The 22,884-nt window shown below is 42.6% G+C and overlaps 1 protein-coding gene across 1 annotated transcript in view; it reads right to left on the bottom strand.

The window, feature by feature from the left end:
- Nucleotides 1-14,533: 14,533 nt before the first annotated feature.
- LOC146812057 (arf-GAP with SH3 domain, ANK repeat and PH domain-containing protein 1-like) overlaps nt 14,534-22,884 on the bottom strand; it is a 1,117,518-nt gene continuing 1,109,167 nt past the window's right edge. Inside the window, exons 28-29 of the mRNA XM_085619062.1 lie at nt 16,778-16,900; nt 14,534-14,745 (exon numbers count right to left, since the gene is read on the bottom strand). Of these exons, the coding sequence (XP_085475188.1) occupies nt 14,671-14,745; nt 16,778-16,900 (198 nt within the window). The 3' untranslated portion in view covers nt 14,534-14,670. The remainder of the gene's footprint in view (nt 14,746-16,777; nt 16,901-22,884) is intronic.

Below are 22,884 nucleotides of genomic sequence, written 5' to 3'. Positions count from 1 at the left end.
ATATCCTCTGCATAAAAAGATTTCACGATCGCTCAGCAGGACGTCGCTGTCATCCCCCCTCACTATGCTAGCATATGGTTCCACTCAGAGGCGCAACTAGACACAAATTTCGGGGGGGGGGGCTACGAAAAAATTTCGGGGGGGCTGAATCTTTTAAGCCATAGGCAGAGTGGAGCTGCAGGGGCTCTTACAAGGGGTGAAACAACAGCGAGGCCTCATTAACATGCAAATGGTCTTTTAAAGAGCTGTGAAGTGCTCGGGTGCGGCTGTGTGTGCGCCGCGAGGCTGTCTCGTCCCGGGCGCCACACACGACGGGGGGGGGGGGGGGGGGGTTGAAGCCCTATGAGTCCAATGGGTGTTGCGCGCCTGGTTCCACTGCTAATGTAAAACGCATCAGAGACAGAGGGCAGCCCTGCTTAGTCGCCAGACATAAGGGCAGGGCACAAGTCCTATAACAAGAAGTGGGGGGACTGACAATATGGAAATGACCCCATGGGCACGTGCTGGGCGTGTCCAGGTGTCTGAAAATTACACCGGGACACGTTCAGCTTATTTCTGTGGCGCCCAGCTTCTTGGCGGGGGGGGGGGGGGGGGGGGGGGGCGGCGTCCACCCTGTGAAAAGAGTGAGGGGACACCGTGCACCTGCGTGTACCCCCGACTCGAGCCCTGCATAAGGGCAACCCGACAAATGCAAGTCTGATAATTAAATTAAATAAGTTCTTAAAAATATTTTAATAAACATTTAATGATAGAAAAGGGTGATAAAACATTAAGGACTCTAAAAGAGGACTTTATGCCAGGATTGATAAACAGCATGGTGTATCGAGGGTTCCTATAATTCACTATGAATAATCTCTTTCTCGTGATTACTAATCTAGTGTTTGCCTGTACATCACTAGAGACACTTGCCTATGGCAGTTCCTGTAAAATGTAAATTTAAAAATATTTTCCTCCCAAGAAAAAAAGATTACACTTCTTATAGCACAGAGAAAAAATACTTTATTTCATACATTCAGCCCCAACAATATGGCAAGTCAAATCGCACACAAATGTATTAAATATCACATACATTTCATCTTCACCATTTCTTTATCAAGATGTCTTGGTTCATTGCTAAACGTAGGCTGGGTAATATGAATTAGATTCACTAAATAGGAAAACACGGCCTAATATTTGTTCGGTTAATTAAAAATATGTACAAACAATGCATTCAGGTTGCTCTACTCACGTACCACATTTCATACGGTGAGAAAAACATAAAAGGCTAAAGTAAAAGATAAATACACTGAGACACAAACTCTTCCCAAAAATTCTTTGGAAATTGCACAAACATTTATTATATAAAATATGCCCTAGCTACCATAATATTGTGCAGTTTTATAGTACAGTTTTAACAATATGCAACAGCTCTTGTAAGTCAAAATACATAATATTCTGTCATTTACATGTACTGTACTTTTTTTTTACATCAACAACTATCAACAGTAAGGTATCAAGCGACTTTAAAACCAGCAGTATATAGGGTCGTGGTCATATATCTCACGAGGGACGTCAGAGCTCTGCTACAGGACACGGAATTTGGGGGATTTGTGCTAATCACTTCTTGGCACTTCATAGAAAGGAGCATTTTGTCCTGTAGCCTTTGCAGAGTTCAGAATTCCATCGCTAGGGTTGCAGAATTGTAAGAATACTAGTTTTCACATAATAACTTGTATGTATCGGACAAGCAGTCATAAAAATTATGCCAACAAATATCCTAGAAGAACATAGGAAATCATAAAGACAAGTGGCACACACGTAAATGTATAGCATTTAAAAGATATTGTTATATTCTACAGGTAATACGCATGAAAGGGGTGACTTCAAAGCTCTATGAATTGAAACGTTGCTACTGGGGCAATAAGAAGGAAAGGACGCACCCCACCGCTTTAGCCAGTCCTGGTTTAAGAGCAGAGATCCGCGACTATATATATGGCGGCTTCCCCATACATGCGTTACTTGATTCCTTGCCGCATGGCGTGCAGGCAAGTGCTCCTCGAAAAGTGTATGCAACTTTCCTGCGTGTTGGCAGCCCTTCTGGTGATATGGAACCAAGCCCCAGTTCTAGGACAATGGCAACACAGCAGTCCCCTAAGCCACAACCAGCAGGGGTGGCAGTATGTGACCCCATTGCCAAGAGTGAGAGTGGACAAATAAACTTAATGTATGGGGGAAAAAATCCTTGCACTGGCTGTAGATGTAATGGCTGTCAAAGTTAACACCATCGCTCTAACCAATGGGTTTAATGAATTGCTAGTGATTTACCTGCGTAAGTCTGGTCGTAGAGGTTGCAAAATCTTTCAAAATAACTCTTACCTTGGCCAGCTCATTGACAACGTAACACTTTGTCAGTCATCAAGGGCTCAACAAACTCTGTTCAGTGGAGTGAAAGAGAGAAAACATAGATAATCCCTGAAACCGCCAAAGATCTTGCACAGTCCCATTAAGAGGGAAACAGGTACATTTCTTATTTAGTCACTAACGATTATCTATAGCATCCTCTCTCCTCTATCACATTGGTTTTTGACTATAAGAGTACATCCGAGAAGAAGGCAGGGCATTCCCCTTCCGAAGATGAGCGACCAGGAGTAAAGCGTCCTCAGCACCAATCTGGTCGTTCTAGTTCCATGAGCGGCAAACGTGAGAGGCAATACAAATATTTACTATCCATTAAAAATAAAAAACACTGATTGACTCAGAATTTAACACTAGGGTTTGAAACTCATGCCAGCGGAATCGTTCGATTCAGTTCTATAAGATAAGCTTTGGCTATTATACATTAGATGTGAGAGCTTTGGGCTGCTCCTTACTTCTTCGAAGTCTTCAAGATAGGAACGCTGTGCAGGAATAGAAATGCTGAGCAAAGCACTAACTTGCTTGAGTATTTGTGATGCTTGTCGTACTTTTCTTCCTCTGCTTCCCCAAGACATCTTATGCACAGTGGCGGTTCCTCTGCTAAGGCGGAGGAGCATTGCCCCACTGCTATTTTGCAGTGACACAAAGGGAAAATAAAATGATAACTCACGTTATTATCATTTTATTTTCTCCTACATCCACCCACTTTGCGTTAGGGGGCAGGAGCAGGGGTGGTAGCACCCTCCTAAATTGCGCAGTGACTGCTTGGCTGGCCCTCTCGGGCCGTCCAAAATAGTCTTGCCCACTTCGCATGTTCTCCATGCAGGCTGCATCACAGCCTACGTGGAGAACATGCCCAGGCCTCCAGTCAGCCGAAACATGCCGCTCAGATCAATCACAGCGCTGCTATGGCAGTGTTGTGATTAGATGACTGGTCGCCTGGGTGTGCTTCCAGTAAGGGCAAGCGAGGGAGGAATACGGAGACGAGGAAGTGACAAAAAGGTATGTTTTTATTTTATTTATTTATTCCCGCTTCCCCTGCTTCCGAGCCCCCTTCTGTTCCCTACCTTCCGCCCCTACCATCCTACCTCCTGCGTCCCCCCCTACCTCCAATCAGTGCCGGTTGCCGCTGCTTACGTATGTTTTTGCTTTGTCCTGCTTCTCCTGCACAGATAGATTTCTTCTCTTGTTTGCGCACACTGCTCCTTCATGGTGCTCAGCTTGCTTATGCCTGGTGCCAACATTTCATCTGTGTACCAAGAATCTTCCAGTATATCTTAGTTCATTATGGTGAACCCACTTTCAGATGCCTTCAAGGTCCAGATAGGGCTGAAACATAACATCTTCTTGACCAGGAAGGAACACTATTTAAATGCTAATTTCTCAAAACCTTCTGAACAGAGCCAGGGCCGGACTGGCCATAGCGGGCACCGGGGAATCCCCCGGTGTGCCGCATGGGTTGGGGCTGGTTTTAGGCTCCTGGGGGCCGTTTTTGTTTAACAGGGCCGTTTTTACAGCATAGCTGCAAAATCGGCCCTGTAACACAATCGGTCGAAAACCGGCCCTGGCAAAGCGCTCGGCGGCACCCCCAACCCCCGGGGGGCCTGCCCATCACTTTGCCAGGGCCAGTTTTGGTTCCCAGTCCGGCCCTGAACAGAGCTACACCAAATCGAACAAGGGCACTTCCTTAAGTATAATTTTATTTTCACGCCTAACTTGGTGTGATTCCATCCAGCCGTTTTTTTCTATATTGAGGAGCAAGGGACCCTATTGGAGACAAAGGGAGAGATGTCACATTTGGGTCCCCCACCCCTGTTGTTTAGAGCCTCCTACTTCAAAGACCCACACAAAACCTGCTATGACGCACCATAAAGTCAATAATTTTTTTGTATTAGAAAGTTTTGTGCGGATTCCAAGGTACCAAAGTTATTAGCAAAACAAAAAAAATGTTTTCCATTGATAACTGGAAATAACCTTAACTACACGCTATCACCATCTTTCTAAGATCTATATAACATATTTGAGTGCATTTAATACACAAAATACACTGGTGTAAAAACCCATATTTCACAGAGAAACATGAACTATGTAAAATATTTCTCAGGTCCCTGTGAAATATGGATTTCATCTCCATCATGACAGCCGCCACACCACTCTGTGGAGCTTTCAGTTGTCAGAGCCAGTTGGAACTTTGAGCACCACCAGAACACTAAAATTCTGGAAAACCAATATTTTTCAAGAATTGCTGCACCTAAACGTCACTACACTAAATGCACACCGAAGAAGAATATAGTATTCTTTTGAGGAAATTTAATTCAATGTGCATCGAAGAAGAATGTTGTATTTTTTTGTGGAAATGTAATTCATCAGGGAAGGGGTCATAATGTTTTCATCATAGAAAAATAAGTCTGGGCACATGGTCTGACTAAAATGTATTCACTTTTATCATCCTATTAGACAGAAAATGTGCAAGACAAGATTGAAGTGGAGAGAGGTTTGGCATTTTAAGACTAACAATCGTTTTTGTTTCGATTGTGGTAATTTTGCTGATATGTAGAGGCATCAAAATGTGGTTTGACGGATACCCTGTTTCTTTTCAAATGCATTCATCTGCTGTAGATATTTCCCCCCAAATGCATGTTTTCTATTTCTGTGTAAAGAAAGTTTTTGATCGTTTTACCTCTGGCCTGAACTGTGCTCAACAGACCATTTAAAAGTAAGAAAGACAGTCAAGGGCAGAGCAAAAAGACTTCAGCAAACGATGTTGCTTAAGGCTTGCATGGTAATGATAGACAAGAAGATACCAATTCTGGCAAACAAATCATTTTTCACCAATTTAATCCCTGGAGTGGTTTTATTTGTTAGCCTCGTTTCTGCCAAATGGATTAGAGCAATGGATTGGAGTGTTAAAGCATGCCTGACCTGACATTTGTAGCCTGACCTTTGCTCTCCTTGGGTTGGTGACCGTGAGTGGAGGAACACTGAGATTTGGTTCCAGATAGAGGTGTAGGGCCAGACTGTCTGCATTATCAGGAAAATGCTCTCTATATGAATTGGTTCTGTGGAACACATCATTGCAACCGCTTAATAGAAGAGGAGGTTCCTTTAGATGTGATTGCCTTTCTCCACATTTCTGGTCTAGGCCTAATTGGGTACACTCTCCACAAGTTACTTGCCAACATGTACTGGGCTGCAGTACAGTGTTGCCCCCTCTCTCCCATCCCTTGCTCTAAGACTGGGTCTGGGCAAGATGAAAGCAGTGAACATGGACAGTTGACAATACACAGAAATCCCACGGTTTCCGCTCACCACTTGGTTTTGGTGGCTTTTGGGACCACTCCTTTTACTCCTCTCTGTTGTAGAATTTCTGTTCTGAAAGAAGCCTCGTCTGGTGACTTCTCTGGTAAGAGGCCAAACAGCTTTTTTGCTGTGTAAGACTTTTAGTTTGTGCCGCGCTTTTACTAGCCGTTTCCTGGTCAAGCTTGTACACGTAAAATGTATTTGAATATGGCAGACAAAAATGCAATTACTTACTAACGGGAAACAACCTTTACAACGCAACTATTACATCGCACTACACTTACAACGCAGGCATTACAACGCAACATCCTTTACAACGCACGACACTACAACGCATACCATTACAACGCATACCATTACAACGCAGACACTACATCGCATGTCACTACAACGCAGGCATTACAACGCATACCATTACAACGCATACCATTACAATGCATACCATTGGAGTTAGAATAGTAATTTTTACCCCTATACTATCCAACACTTACCCTACTGTTGCACCCCCTGGAGTTAGAATAGTAATTTTTACTCCTACACTATCCAACACTTACCCTACTGTTGCACCCCCTGGAGTTACAATAGTAATTTTTACCCCTATAGTATCCAACACTTACCCTACTGTTGCACCCCCTGGAGTTAGAATAGTAATTTTTACCCCTATACTATCCAACACTTACCCTACTGTTGCACCCCCTGGAGTAACAATAGTAATTTTTTCCCCTATACTATCCAACACTTACCCTACTGTTGCACCCCATGGAGTAAGAATAGTAATTTTTACCCCTATACTATCCAATACTTACCTTAAATGCAATGTAACATTATGCGTTGTAATGGTATGCGTTGTAAAGGTAGTATGCGATGTAATGGAATGCGTTGTAAAGGTAGTTTTTAAAAATGCGTTGTAGTGTCATGCGATGTAATGGAATGCGTTGTAGTGTATGTTGCGTTGTAAAAATTGCGTTGTAAGTGCATGCGTTGTAAAAGTATGCGTTGTAACGTCATACATCCCTTACTAACAACATTGGTTTGTGTGCATGCCACTACCTGTCAGATTCACAACATGATGTCTATGCCTCATCCATAGAGGGGACATTGAACCTGACCATAAAGTGTCTGCGCGCCAGATTGTGCTCCTCCGTCAAAGACAGCTCACTTCCTGACAACCTGGAATGTCTAAGCTAGGATTTCCTCGCAGTTAATCCCATACCTTACAATTTCCTGTGAAAGCATCATGGCTACAAAGAACTGGTCAGTGGAGGAGGTGGTGAGGGGGCCAGGGAGGGCCAAGAGTTGTGAGGTTATATTGATATTTAATATGCAAAAATGCATATATTATTGTGTAGTCAATTTCCTTACACTCCGCCTTTCACTCATTCCCAACACCGATTGGAAAAAAAGTATTTCACCATGTAAAATGAAAGGAAATACAATAGGAGACAGAATGAACTCAGTGGACGTCTGCAGAACAGGCAACCCTAAAAGGTCTAAGCAATCATCGCTTTCTACATTAATAGTGAGCCAAACTTTCAGAGTTTTACAATGAACATATTATAAGCAACATTTTCTATGTTTCCAGGGTGTAAATCCCATGTAGTCATACCAAATAGATGGGAACACACATCAAGGAAGCATGTGATGTCTCTGACCTGAAAGCCTTAGTCAGAAGGCTTAGTTCACACAACTTTTTTTATGAATGAGGGGCTTATTCTTGTCTCAGGTGTGGTTTAAAAATGCAAAAACAACAGTTGATGGACAGAATGCAGACCAATGTCCTACATTCACCCCAGTACAGAGATCTGGGCCTAAATCCATTGTTTTTTTGCTCACCATGCCATTCCAGTTTGAACCCAGCCATATGCAAATCAGTCTTGACCCTGTGCCTCATGGGAAGAGTCCAGCCCGAACTGCCAGGTCAGGTCCTCCCTGGACTGGAACTAAGCATCCTAGGACCGGTTTCGGGGTTTCACCCCTCTTCGGCCAGGATAGCTTGATTCCAGTGGCATGGAGAGCACGGGACTCACGTCTGAGCATACCCTTCCCACTCGGGGTGACAAATGCAAAAACAACAATTGATGGACAGAATGCAGAACAATGTCCTACATTCACCCCAGTACAGAGATCTGGGCCTAAATCCATTGTTTTTTTGCTCACCATGCCATTCCAGTTTGAACCCAGCCATATGCAAATCAGTCTTGACCCTGTGCCTCATGGGAACAGTCCAGCCCGAACTGCCAGGTCAGGTCCTCCCTGGACTGAAAACAAGCATCCTAGGACTGGTTTCGGGGTTTCACCCCTCTTCAGCCAGGATAGCTTGATTCCAGTGGCATGGAGAGCACGGGACTCACGTCTGAGCATACCCGTCCCACTTGGGGTGACAAATGCAAGGTGTGGTTTACCCATGAAAAGTCAGGAGGACCATATCTCTACTTCTAGATGAAAACGTTTATTGCTAGAACCCTAAGTGTGTACACCCTTCCGATCAATAAATACAGATAGAACTTAAAATCCTAAACGTAGGCTAGAGACAAACAGGGGCCCGCACTTTGTTTGGCAATGTTCATTGCATAAATCGAAATACTTCCCCCTCTCAGCTCTTAGAACATTGCTTGACATTTTGAGAATTTACATGGTTTGGGGTTAGCTCATTTTGACTTTTGTCATCTAGCAAGTATATAAATTATTTCATTATAAAATATTTGAACCAGATTACAACAGGTTCTGAAACCCACCACACATCACTATATCCATCACATTTAGGGGTTTTCATAAGGCACAAACAGCTCCCAAGAATCTAACCTCGGTAAGTCTAATGTAGCAGTAAGACCCGATTACTGATGCAGAAAGTGGTGGATAAGCCCATACTCACTGGAAATATTATTTTCATAAAATTGGAGTTCGTACTAAGAATACTCCATGGTTTAGACTATGTAAACTTTGTTGAAGGTCTGGCTGTCTTCTTTCTGATCTGGCACTAAAGAGCGCATGCCTACCGCAGGCATCATACAATAATATGTTTTATTTTTGGACTTCTGGTCGAGGTCATGTTGAACATAGCAACTCTTAAAGTCCAGTGCCTAGTTTAACTAGCTTAAACTAGGCACATTTAATTCCAGTAATGGGTCCACGTTGAAACTATACACAGACTGTAAAAGAAAACACTCATCCGCAGCCGGCGCTGCAGAATGCAGAGGATGCCCTATAACAAGGCTAACTAGTCTTGATATTATCTCCTGCCTCTTTTATCCATCATCCTACACTCTCGATCACTTTATTTCACTTTCACATATTATTTTTCATCCTTACGTTCTCCCATTGTCACTATTTTCTCAATCTTTCTCTGCATCCTTCTTCCCCCCTATTCTGCCTTTCCCGGTCTTGTTCCGGGTCAAAGTTCGATGATGAAAAATAGCCCCGGTCTCCAAAAACGAGTGCCAACGGACCCAACCTGCAACCACCGACTCAAATTAAGCATTCACTAAACATGATGCAGTGCTTTGCTGAGATAACGCTCACTGCAACTAAAACAGAGCAAATAATTCGCAGTGATTTAACACTGGAGGGGATGTGGTCCGTGGGCTAGACTGCCTACTTTAGTGCTGGAAACCAGGGTTCGAGCCTCGGGGTCGTTTCCAACATCCTGTGATTCTGGGCAAATCACCTAATCTCCCCGTGCCTAAATGTGTAATGTAAATACGGTGCTCGTGTAAAGCGCTCCAATACCTTGGGTCGAGTTCGCGCTATATAAATATGCACACAAAAAAAAAACTCTGGTAAAATATTATAAAACATTTCCCTTTTAGATTGGTGTTGTTGAATGCCATGCCTAGAGGACTTGTTTAAATGTATTTTACTCATCACGATTCCTGGCCTTGGTCGACGGTAATACTGGTGGGCAGGGACTGAGGTATGCTCGTTTTTGGCCCGAATTTCACTGTAGAGTCGTGTTCAGGAGATGAGCACGTTTCATCATTTAAACTCGGTCGTCCTGGACTAACTGAGCTCTGACCCAGCACAAACACTCCCACTGGAGAAAAGCTGTCGTGTAAACCCATATCTGTCGATTATGTAAATTGAATTTTAAAGCAATACTTTCATTTTTAATTTAGGAGTATAACGTGTCCGGTAAATCCAGTTTTTCCTTACACAGCACACTTACCTGCGGGGGGGGGGGGGGGGGGCAGTGGCGTAGCAAGGGGGGGGGGGGGGGAGATCTGTGCCGGGCGGAACCAGTTTTGGTGGCGGCGGCCTCCCCCACTCTCACCTGCCGTCTTGGGTCGGCAATTGCCAGCAACCCTCACCCCCCCCCCCCCCCCTCCGCTCGTCTATGTGGCTACCATGGGGTGGCACCCCAGGGACCGCCGTGGGCAGCCAAAGGGCTAGCTACGCCACCGGAGGAGGGGGGGGGGGGGGTGGTGTTATGCTAAGCCTCAGATCTATCCCCCAATGGAGAACACATTTATCGTTTTTGACATAAAAAGTAAAACTTGAAAATTAACGACACACTACACACAAAAATCATTTGCCTTTCGATGACTATTTAGAACAGATAGAAGATTATGTTGTACAACTAACTAAATACCAGAATGAGCGGTGTGGCCACCACATACACAGAGGCCCTTTCACTCATTATGATGCCTTGTGACCCTCTTCACAAGTCTGAGCTCCTATTAATAGTCTATGGTAATACATGATAACAAACTGAGCATTTGTTATTGATATATATACATCAGTCGCTTCTATGCAAGTCTACCTTGGCAGACAAGTCTGCAAACCGGCTATCCTAGCTATTTCCGGACTAATGCATTCCTCTTCCCAAACTCTTTCGGGAAATTTAAAAGACAGGGCTGCCTTACCGCCTCAACAGCTTGTGGATAATGTATATACTCTCCAGTTCGCACAAAGCGTTATGAACCCCAAAAATGAAAACAGTATCAATCCAATTCTTATTTACCAAGAACGAGGCAAGTGGAGAAATGTGTAGCCCTGGTGCGTTATATATCTTTACCCTGATATGTCCAGCTACCCTTAACGAAGCCCCACAATTTAATTAAGCCTTGATACATGTCGAAAACTAATTCAACCTGAGGAATCTTGGTTTGAATGTGGCACAAAAGTCACTTCTCTCTGCTTGCCGCAAAACTGCAGAGACCACAGTTCAGGTTTGTTCGAAGTGGCTCTTGTCTTGGTTAGATCTTTGGATTCTGCGAAGTACATTTAAAGTAACAGTAAAAACCCCATCAATAAATGCTTCATTTATGAACTGGCTTCAATCAAAAGGAAAAATATAAGTTATTGTGACTAAGAAGTTGTGCTCTAAGGATTTATGCATATATAATTCTGCTTCAAAGATCTGCTCTAATACTGTAGAACTTCTAAACACCTTCAGTAAGTCAATGTATTGCTCTCTTGTCTTATCAAATACATAGAGCTGAATTCTTATTCGACCTATGGGCAGCAGCAGTCTTTAAAAGAATTATATGTATGCCATCAATACTGAATCTACTAAGAGATTGCCAGTACTTCCTTGCAGACTGCACTGTACATTATTAAGGGCCAAGTATGGGGTCCCTCTGGAGTCTGTCTTTTTCCTATTTTTCTTTTTGAAGTCTATTTTTAATTGCCTCAGTTGATAAGTTTAATTAGAGTCCGTTTATACAATTATAGGTTTGACACACAGTTGCTGGTTAAACAAGAACGTACATCATTCAGCAGTGAGAACAAATATTTGGCAGTCATTGACTGTTGGTTTTCACAGAGATTTAATGCCTCAGAGATACATGGGGTGGAAACAGGAGCCAAGCCATGACTTAAAGACATACTGCCAGCAGCATTCCTAGGGCCATGTGAGACTCAAATACCACAAATGAGCACTCGGACATGCCTGAATCTAGCTCAGGCATGTAAATATCCATCCATACAGTAACTATCATGTATTCAAGAGGCCATCCTGTCCTCCCAACAATATACTTATATGATCTAAAGACAATGGCCACCTGCTGCTAAAGCCGAGCAGTGCAAATAATCTGATTCTCCAGGACTGGCAGCAGAGTACCTACCAAAGTGGGGGGCTCTTATGGCTACCAATGAGGCTCTATGGATCTATGGGGTACTGGCCCCTGTTGAAACCAGTTAACCCTTCAAACCATGATCTGAATCCCATTCACAACCACAGAGGATTGGAAAAAAAAACTGGTCAAATTTTCTTTGAGCTAATGTCTCTAACCGCGTCAGTAAACAACTTCTACTGTTAATTCTACATGAGAGATCGGCACTTAACAGACTTGTTTACTGATAAATGTGTAAGTGGATAAAGCATTGACTTCTAAGGAAGCATTGAAACCTGGCCTGCCAACTAAAGCTTGGGGATATTTGTGGATTTAGTTTGTTAGCTTTACAATTTATATGTGAAATAGGATGCTTGTGAGATACGGCATTGCTTATATAATTGCCTGGTAAGTATACTAGATACTAATCACTTTGACTGCTTTCAAAACATGTGAAGTTAATGAGACAACTACTATACTTTTTGGTTGTAGCAGTTTATTGGCCCATTTCCTGAATCTCTGCTTTCTTATATAATTTGGGGATGTACTTGGATTAAAGTTATTTTTGTCTAAGATGTTTCAGATTCTGAAGGGTGTAGTTAACGCATGAGCCCAGACCCCTGAAAAGCCCTTTGAAGTGGCTTCTCACTTCCTGTAACCAGTCTGACAGATAAAACAAGGTGAACTCTTCATCTATTTTGTCCTTGAACCTGACTATCTCTGGTTGAAACCATCCCTGTGTCTTGTTTACCTTACAATTTAGCCAGGAGAGGACACACAAATAATATCGTGCAGCCCTGACCATGAAATGAAACTTGGGGGTGCTTCCAGAACATATTCAAACCCCAATGGAAGCCTGCTGATAGCCAACACTTAAATGGATCCCTGCTTGAAAAGCTTACATTTACAAGGAATACTTATAAATCTCTAGTTGTTTACATAGTACTTTTAGCTGTGTGCAATCATTCCCAATTTTGATATATATGAAAGTGGAGGCACAGGGAGAGGAAGTGATTTCTCAGAATAAAATAACGTTTTCAAAAGGGGGCATGTGGTAAGACCTCCAATGTCTTAGGATCTCCAAAAAAGTGAAATCCTAGGCCTCCAACAACATAAACATACGGTATTCCTGATTCCTGAGGACTGATTCTGCTTTTGAAGATATGCAGACACGTTCTATGAAGTTCTGGTTTTAATTCGAAGTGTGAATATATCTCCCAAATGATTGAGAATTACAGGGACAACACACCTGACTGCTTAACAACCTTCTAAAGCAGTTTACGCATAAGTGCTTTGGCTCAAGAATCACTTCTTCTCAAGAGCAATGGGTTAAGTGCCACATTATCTTCTTTACACAAATGCCAGACACTAGACTGAGGATAGCAACACTTTCTAATATTGAATAGTGCCTTGCTAGAACCCGAAATAGAGTGAAATGTATGAAGTCTTGAAGCTCTCTTCCTCATCAATTGCAGTAGCAAAATGGATGTATCATTACTGGCCTTGACATAGCAGCAATTATAAACTTTCTTTTCCGCAGAAGAGGCTACCCTTGGGAACAAAAGAAAGTGTTACCCAACTACTCAAACATAAATCTAACATAAACCCAGACAATCCAGATTTAGGATAATGCCTGCCACTTAAACATTCAGTAGCAGAGAGTGTTGATGAAAGATTGAAGAACTGGATGGTTTTGATCCTTCCTTGTTGGACAAACCCAACAAGTAAAGACTTTGTTCTACGCAAATAGAACAAACTGTGATGTTCCACAGAGAGCAGCACTCTCTCCCTTTTACTAATATGTACACATGTCCTTCAGATGAGGCCATCAAACACTTTCTCTGGAAATCTAGATATACATTGATCATACCAGCTGGCCGTTTGTTGAAAATGAGGCGAAGGAAGCCTTAGACCACAAACTTGAAGACATGCTTGTTCTTCCTAGTGGTTAACACTCTCTATATAATCTTAAGTATCCTTAAAGAAAAGTCAAATCGTAGGTTACGAAGATGACAGGTCAATACATAGTCTCAAACCCAGCGATCGGAACTAATCACACTCAAACCTTGTCACTGTACTTTAAATAGAACACTGACCCACTTCTAGGTACTCTGAACTAAGCATTCAGGTATATGGTGAAAGGGCACTCTTTATCTACAGAGAACTGTCCGAAAATATAACCCAGCCCAAGTAATGAGGTCAGCTGAAGCAAATTTGATGATTGTCTAAAGATTAAAAAATAAACACGATCATTTCGGCCAAATGCCTGCTGGTCCCATTCCTGTGGACATGCCCCGCAGCAGGCATGAAGAGGAAAATAGCCACTTAATGCAAGCCAAAAGCCTCTTTCATGTTCCATTAGGTATCAAGACTACTCCCCCTTCCTTTCAAACCTACTTTCGTAGAATGCGCTTTGAAGCAGCGTTATGGCATCATCAGTGCGGTACATACAGACATACATATATGTCACAACCCTGTCAATCAAGCTATGCTAGGCTTAAATGACTAAACCTGATGCTACATAGAAAACAGCAAAGGAAATAGTGCTCTGTTATCTGCAGTCAAGTAAACTAAAGAAACAGTTTCAAAGAGTCCATATGGTTATGGGAAAAGATTGGGAATGATGATATTGAGAGAAGTGGATACAGTTATATCTGGATTTACTCCACATCAAACGCAACAGACCATGGTCCAGGAGCTGGCATCAAGGCTTTGCAAATTCTGTATCAGCATTTCTCACTCAGAACAGCGCTTGTTTAAAGTATGGTGAATCTGTGAAGAGATATGACAGCGCCCAGAAGTTAATTGAGTTGCAAATTTCCCGCCAGTGCATAAATGAGCTGACAGCACAGGTAATGCAGCTCAGCCATTTTTGAAATGTATTTGCAGATGCTTGAAAGCGATTTTCCTGTGAAGTTCCAGTCTTTTATTCAGTCAGAATGTGAACAAATGACGCGGGGAAGATTCCTCTTCTATTTAAGTGTCCCTCAACATAGCCATTCTGAAAAATACAAAGAAAGAAAACAATGTGTATGAACTTCATTGGTTAGATTTACTCAGTAACAGTACAACATTCTGATATTGCAGAGATGGAAATCTACCAGCAGCACTTGCATACACAGAAAATGCTTTTTACATAAGACAATGCTGAGATGTTTTAGAGAGGCAATCATTACACCCTTTGACCTGAATGAAGGGAGAGTCAATGTGAATTAGGGCAGCGTATAAGTAAGATGACAGATATTATTGCATCAGCTCAATAGTTATTTTCTTCTTCTGGTCCCCTACTGATGAAAAAAGTTCTAAGCAGTAAACAAACAGCCAGACAGCAGACGTGACACACAATGTGGAACCCTCAAACAGATTTCTGAAGATTGTCTGACCACACCGAATGCCTCCTTGAAAAAACATGCCCAGGAGCCCATTGGGCTGCTTTGCAAGTTTCATCAGCGGCTACGTAAATTTAGAAAGCACCTGCGGCTTTCTTTGCTGTGACAGAGAAGAAGGAAGGACTAGTGTACGCTGCCGCACTTTGAAAGTCACCAGGCACTTGATGTACAACATATGTTTGTGTAGGTAACACATTGGTAAGGTGCATTCCTGGCGTACCCTATCTAACAATAATAAAACAGGACCATTTCAAGCACAATTGCCGCTATTCTATCTGGTCTAAAAGTTGGCTTCTTTGTAAAGATATCACTGCAGCAACAGATAATCTGACAAGAAGTCCATGGGCTGACCATGATGACCCTGGACTACTACATCAATCTCAAAGACTGCTGGATTCCTGTCCTGCTGCAGGCATTCAAAATATTCGCTCAAACTCAACCCTATCCATCCTAATGGGAAAAGGGTATGGTCTTGCACATGCACAAGTAAGGAGATGCAATCCTACAGATGCCTCCAAGCTACTCAGGCACTTCAATCTAACTCTCATCTGTAGAAGTCTTCTGTTGGCAATGCAATCATCGACTGGAGAAAATGACAACATAAATGACAACATAAAGGCAGGATACATGCAGAGGGTATTTTAATGGTGCCACAATCCACCAAACGAACATCCCTATCTCTCAGAGGCGTATCTCCCACTTTCTCATCTGTCACTGCATTGAGGGTCTTGCATAATTTTACAGTTCATTTGTCCTCTTGTTTGTTGGTCTCAATAGCTCAGATTTCCATGTCCCAATGAATTGTAGGTATTCATGTGAGAATACATTTTGTGTCAATCTGACACCTAACTTCTATTGAACTCTATCTGGCGCTCATCAAAGGAGAGTTGCAATGTCGGTTTGTAAGTGGTCACATGTTCACACAGTATCATGCTTCAGTATCCGGTAGGTCTGTGAAGCAAGGGTGCATCTTTGCAAGTGCATCACTAGGCCCTTTAGGTAGCCAAACAAACCAACATCAATCTCTCCCAGACATGATCCTTGGCTTTAATAGCCCTTTACCAAGCATTATGATGGTCTGTTATTTTTGGGTCAATTATCTCAAGATACTGTAGTCTAAACGAGAAAATACGGTAACATTGGAAACGATAACATCTGGATTGGTACAGGTAAAGGCTGTGTGTTAGGATGAGGATAGCTCTAAACAGTAATTATTAAAGGTAGAGTAAAATGAGGTAATGTTAAAGGATAATGTTAAAGGGGATACTGTGGTGGTTCCCCATATAATTTCTGTAACCAATGGAAATTTCAAGATTAACCTCAAAATTCAAGAGAGAAATGACCAGAGGTTTATGTAAAAATAAAAAAGAATAGAAATCCAACATTATTGACTCCAAGATTAATCTCGAAGTGATTAATGACTCAAGCAATACCACATTAAACCATCCCACAACCTGGAACCCAGACTCCAGGTGTCTTGCTACCATGATTTAGACATTTGAAGACTCCTTTGATGATTAGGCTTTTTTGCCTAACATATAACTCACTATACAAACAAATACTGCATTCCTGGTAGTGCATTTTTATGCTTCGGTTACAAATGTGAAGAGGTGATGAAGATACGCTCAAGCAGCCAATACTTACCCACCAGTTCTGATCCTCTTCATCAGTCACCACAAGGATTTCTCCTGCAGTGAAAGTGAGCTCATCCTCGCGATCCGCTCGACAGTCGTATATAGCTTTCACTCGACGCAGCTTGGGCTTACTCTACAAGGAGAGACATTGAGACAACCATCAGATTTCCAAAACATTGTGTGAAATGAAAACATGTTTTTCCTGGCTAATTCTTCTCACAATTAACTATTTTTATCTCATACTGTACTTCATAGAAGCATCCAATACATCTTTGTTGCTCCATTTCCTTCAAGTAGTGCATGATACATTTTTGTTTTTCGTCAGAAAATAGGTTCGCAGTCATCACCTTCCATAATGTGGTAAGACGGTGCACACAGCATGGAAGAATGAGAAATGACTAGTAGGGAGAGAAAACGCAACAGAAAGGAAACGATGGGTGGAGAAAAATGTAATCCTACGCTAGCGTCTCACAATGTTAAAATTCTGAGTTATGTTATGTTAGTCATTTTTATAAGGCGCGCAGCTGCCCCAGCCAAGGGGCGTCCCGGCGCCTGATCAGGTACCACAACACAACAAATCGATGCTGGGAAGGAGAGGAAGGAATCAGTCAGCAGTTGGGAACAAAAAAGTTTTTATGGCGCGCCTAAAAGAAGTAAGGCTGTTCAGGGCTCGAATATGGACAGGGAGAGAATTCCCTTTGATGTATTGAACAACCTCAAGCAGGTACTCTGGTACAGAGTACCTGCACTTCTATTTTCCCATTTCAAGCACCGTTTTGGATCCCATGATTTACCTCAAACTATACTCTTCACTCCTCTTACCCTGTTTTTACATGTACCTTGCGTGTTCTAGAAAGAGGTTTATATGTTGCAGGAGCACAGGGCTAAGATCCAACAGCCCTTATTAAAACCTCACTTGCACCTGTGGAGTTTATGGGGTGCATGGTACCTAGATCAACACATGTTCAAACTGCACCCTCTCTCAATACACTCTGAACACCACTTTTCTCGGAAAACCCCTTCTCTGCACACTGGCCTGGTTGTGTGCATAGAGATAGAAAGAGGTTAGGGAGGCAGCCCTCTAGTCTCTGTTGTGGACTGAGGTTGTTCAAGATACGTGGAAGTCTTGCAAGGGTTTCATTATTGTCTCTGCAGCTTCACACACGAATCTGTGATTTTGTAGGTAGGCAGCTTCACTTTAGGCCCCCAAGGAAGGTATCACGAGAAGCCATTATGAATCCAAACCTGCCCCATCCCTCCCTCACTCACAGGTACACACTAGAAAAATCTGAACTGAAATGAAAATGCAGGTTGCAAATGGCACCAATTCACATCCTTACTATTTTCTGCCAATATAGCTTTCTTTATGTTCTCAAAATATGATACACACATTTAAATTGATAGGATAAAAAACTGACTATTGCATAAAAAGTAAGGTATCTAAATATATGCTAGTTTCAAAGATGCATAATTAAAATAAACTATACAGCACACTCTTCAACATGGGTTAAAAATAAATTATATTCGGAGAGGGCGCGCAGCGGCGGCAAGATGGCCGCGATCTGAGAGGCTCCACAGCGCCGAGCTTCATTTTCTGCCGAAGGGACCCTTCTACCGCAACGCGGATGTTCAAGAAGGGGCGCCTGCACATCGGAAACTGCCAGGAGCACTAGGGCAAGTTTCCGACCGAATTTGTCAGCATTCAAACCCTTTTTTTTTTTTTGGTGACTCATGTTTCCTCATATCAATACCTTTAGCAATGGCGGCCGCCATTTTGCGCACTCCCGTTTTTGCGCATAATCAATCTTCATGCTGCTCCCTCTTGCGCTTGAATTCTAAGCTTCCTGGCACTTCTTCTACATAATTATTTAATTATGTCTATGTAGGAAGTCATTTTTTCAGCAGTTTGTTTTCTCCTCAACAATTTGGAATTATTTCTCCTCAGCACAATGGCAGCATTGCTTCTCTCCTTACATCATTTCTTGTCAGCTGGCGCATTTTTGTCTCGGCATAATAACATCGCTTAATGCAATCCTGGTCTGCCTGGATTCTTAACTGCAATTTTGTGCGTTCATAGCCTAGTCCTACAATTTATTGGTTGTCACTATTCATTTTCTACTGCATTAGTGTTTCACATCATTTATACGTCGGCTGGCTGCTTCGTCTCTCACTACCAGTCATACTGTGGCTTTTTTTTTTGCGACAAGAGGCTTTTTTTGCAATATTTGTTTGGACTGTTGGCTCTGCGCTCCCTTGCTTTTACTCTCCATTAACTACACCTAAGGTAACTCTGTTGTTTTTTCCTGGCGTTTCATAAACTGAGTTTCGAATTCGCCTCACTCGTCTGAATACCATGGATCATTCGCAGTCTTCCAAGCCTCATGGTGCTGCAGGGGTTTCTTCTGGAGGTTGTAAAGACTCAACAATTAACTCCGGCAAGCGACTTAAGAAGGACCTCTGTTCTCCACCTAAATCACCTCCTCCCCTCACGCTGGAGGATATTATGGACGAATTACGCCTTATTTGCCCCTTTATGTCTGACACCACCGCTACTCTTCAAAGAACTGAGGAGAAATGGTCCAGTCTTGAATTGAGACTTTCTGATGTCGAGCAGAAGATAAGTGACGCACAAGATATCGTTGCTAAAGTCGACAGCCTCACCAAAGAAGTTACCCAACTTAAGAAGACTACAGAGGATTTAGAAAATTGCAAACGGCGTAACAACCTACGCATTTATGGAATTCCGGAAGGTTCCGAAGATCCTGACATGATCTCTTTCCTGAAATCTCAAGTCCTGCAGATTGTTGGTCTTCCAAAATCAATGGATTTTAATATCCAAAGAGCACATAGACTGGGGCCTAAGGCTGTATCCTCTTCTACCAAGCCAAGAGGCATTATCGCTTACTTCCTGCTGTATTCTGACCTTATGGCGATCCTCAATGCTGCCAAACAACATAAACAGATGCTATGGTCCGGTCATAAAATTTTCTTTAGTCAAGATGTTTCCAAACCAACAGCTAGCAGATGCAAAGAATTTATTGTCCTCAGACTAGCCCTGAAATCTATGAACGCTCGTTATGGCCTTATACATCCCTGCTTCTTCAAAGTGACATACAAAGACAGAACATTCTCCTTTGAGGATCCAGCTGACCTTCGGAAGTTCATTCATACTCATCGAGGCGAACTCATGGAACTTAGCAATCACTGATTGTTTTGCTATTTGTCATCTATGTTCGCTTTTATCCCTTAGGTTTAATGTACGTTGTATGTTATATCACTCTCCTTGATCGTGTATTATTCATATCTTTTAGGCTCCCCATGTGCCGACTTGTTGTTGAAGATTCATCCCTGCACTTCCCGTCTGTCTATCATGTCTGATTCATCCTGTTGCTTTGTCCCTTAATGTTTGGTAAGTTCCCTTCCCCCGTGTTTCATTCGTCTTTTTTATTTTCAATTTCGGAGTTTTCTCCCCTTCTCTCTTTATTGTCTTGTATATTAGTTTGATCTCCTCTCGGTGTTTCTTCTCAGTGGAGTGGCCGTCCTGGTTTCTGCCGTCCCTCCCCCTCACATTAATGCTCTTTGTTTTGTGGTTTGTCATGGCTAAAGCCAGTTGGCTTTCTGTCATCTCTTCTTCTTTATCTCCTCCCAGACGACTATTTTCCCCTCCTCTATCGTTTTTCTGGCAACATTCTCCTTTTCTACTTCCCTATAAATCTTCTTCTCTTCCATCTCAACTTATGGTTCTTTATTGTTCTCTTACTCTGCTCCTGTGGTGGCCATTTGTTACAATCTCTTCTCCTTTTAATGTCCTTTGCTATTCTCATTTTTTCACCCTCTTTTTACTTTTTTATTCTCTACTCTTTCCCTTCTCTGACTTCTCTTTCATTTCAAGCCTACCTTTATTCAAACTCTACGCATGAATGGTCTTCGCGTTATCTCTTGGAATGTTAAAGGTATTCGCAATCCTGTTAAAAAACAGCGTGTCATCTCATTTAGCGAGACTGAAATGTCAAGTTGCATTGTTGCAAGAAACGCACCTCAAATTGCAAGATTTGTCTTCACTGCGTAAACAATGGGTAGGAGAAGTCTTTTGCTCCCCCGCAGTGAATAACAAAAATGGTGTTGTTATTTTGTTTCATAAGTCGTTAAATGTCCAGTTATAAAATGAGTTTGACGATAACAATGGTCGATGGTTGTTTTTAAATACTATTGTTAATAATACACAACTTTCCTTTTGTAATGTTTATGGCCCAAATGGCATTGATTTAGCTTTTTGGAACGAATTTTCCACTCTTCTTTCTTCGGATGCGGTTGATGACCTAATTGTGGGTGGTGACTGTAACCAACTCATGGATTCCTTTCTGGATCGGAAATCGCAAAACAGATACATTCCCAATAAGATGTAGAAAACCTTTTATAAAGCCATTTCTTCTAGAGGTCTAATAGACACCTGGAGAATATCTCATCCCGATACATTAGAATTTTCCATCTTTTCCCCTGTTCATAGCTCCCCCTCCCGTATTGATTACATTTTCCTTACTCAACACGCCTTACAATTCATGACTAATTCAGAAATAAGCACTATCCTTATTTCAGATCACGCCCCCGTCATTTTAGATTTGGACTACCCTTCACCTTCTACCACCTCTCGTCGCTGGTGCTTTAATAACTCTCTCCTCTGAGACTTCCAATTTGTTGAGCAATTTACGCCCTTTATGGAAGAATGTTTTCATAATAATCTTTACTCCACTTCCCAATTTCACTTTATCTGGGATGCATTCAAGGCTGCTGCTAGAGGCTTTATTATTGATTTTGTATCTCGAAAGAAGAAAAAAGCTCTTTCGCAGTCTTCTCTTATCCTTAAACAAATTAAAGACTTTGAGCATCAATATTTCACCACAAACTCCACTGATACACTATCTTCTCTTATTAAAGCGAAAATACAACATAACAAACACTCATGGGACTCCGCAAGCAATAATCTCCTCAAATTCAATGCAAAAATTTATGGTGGATGGAACAAGGCTGGCAAATCTCTTGCTAATTATCTTAAAATCAAGAAGCAAAAATCCAAAATGATAGTTATTACTGATAACCATGGGGTTCGTCAATCCACAGATGATAAAATTCTCGATTGTTTTGTTCAATATTATACTTCCCTATACACCCCAGAGTCCAGACCTTCTCCCGCACAACTTGACTCCTTTCAAACCATTACCAAATCTCCAGATGATTCTACAGACCTTTCATTCCTAGATATTCCTATCTCAGAAAAAGAAATAATTAATGCCATTACTCTACTACCCAAAGATAAAACACCTGGTCCAGATGGCTTCACCCTTCGATTTTATCTCCAATTTTAATAGCCGATTTACTCTCATTGATCAATTCTTTCCTTATTTTTTTTTAAGTTTCAAAAACCTTTATTGACAATATAGGAGAAACATGGGGCAGTAGCCTGCCGTACACTATACAAAAGCCAAGAGTTGCCAAACGTGCGGGTCCCCTCAAGAGCAATAACACAGCCATTCAGCCGACATCCCGGAGGACCGGCGGCGTCTTGAACACCCAACCCATGACAAATGCGCGACCACGCGCCTGACTGCGTACTGCAGCTGCGCTACATCTAGCCTACGCGATAGTCTGCATATGACTCAGGCCGTTGTAGGCCGTCGGTCTGCATCGGCGAACCCAACCACACTCCCAGGAACTCCAAACATAACCCCAACCCCCTACTCTCCCTCCCACCCCACGCACGCATATCGGCTTGTCTGGTCAGGCGTCCTTGCCTAAGTATGTCCGCTGCCACTGCAGCCCACGTCAGCCAGGCGCAGCACTCCACCACTATCAGACAGTCCGCCTCACTGCCCCGCGCCACTACTCTCATAGGACTCCCGCTCCCCGGACCTCCCGGGGCAAACTGTAGGCCCTCCCGCATGCTCCCTAGACAATCGGCCCCTCCAATTCACCATACCGCACCGCACAACCACACCTTCACCCTGAGAGCGTATCAGAAGCAGCTGCGCACTCAGCAAGAGCACGCGTATCAATGACCTCCCCCCGCTAGTCACCACCATCAGTTGGCGCTGGAGCTTCAGTGGTGAGGTACGTTTTGTA

This window comes from Triturus cristatus, chromosome 7 (assembly GCF_964204655.1).
Source record: "Triturus cristatus chromosome 7, aTriCri1.1, whole genome shotgun sequence".
Taxonomy (NCBI): Eukaryota; Metazoa; Chordata; class Amphibia; order Caudata; family Salamandridae; genus Triturus; species Triturus cristatus.
This window is presented reverse-complemented; position numbering and strand designations above follow the sequence as displayed.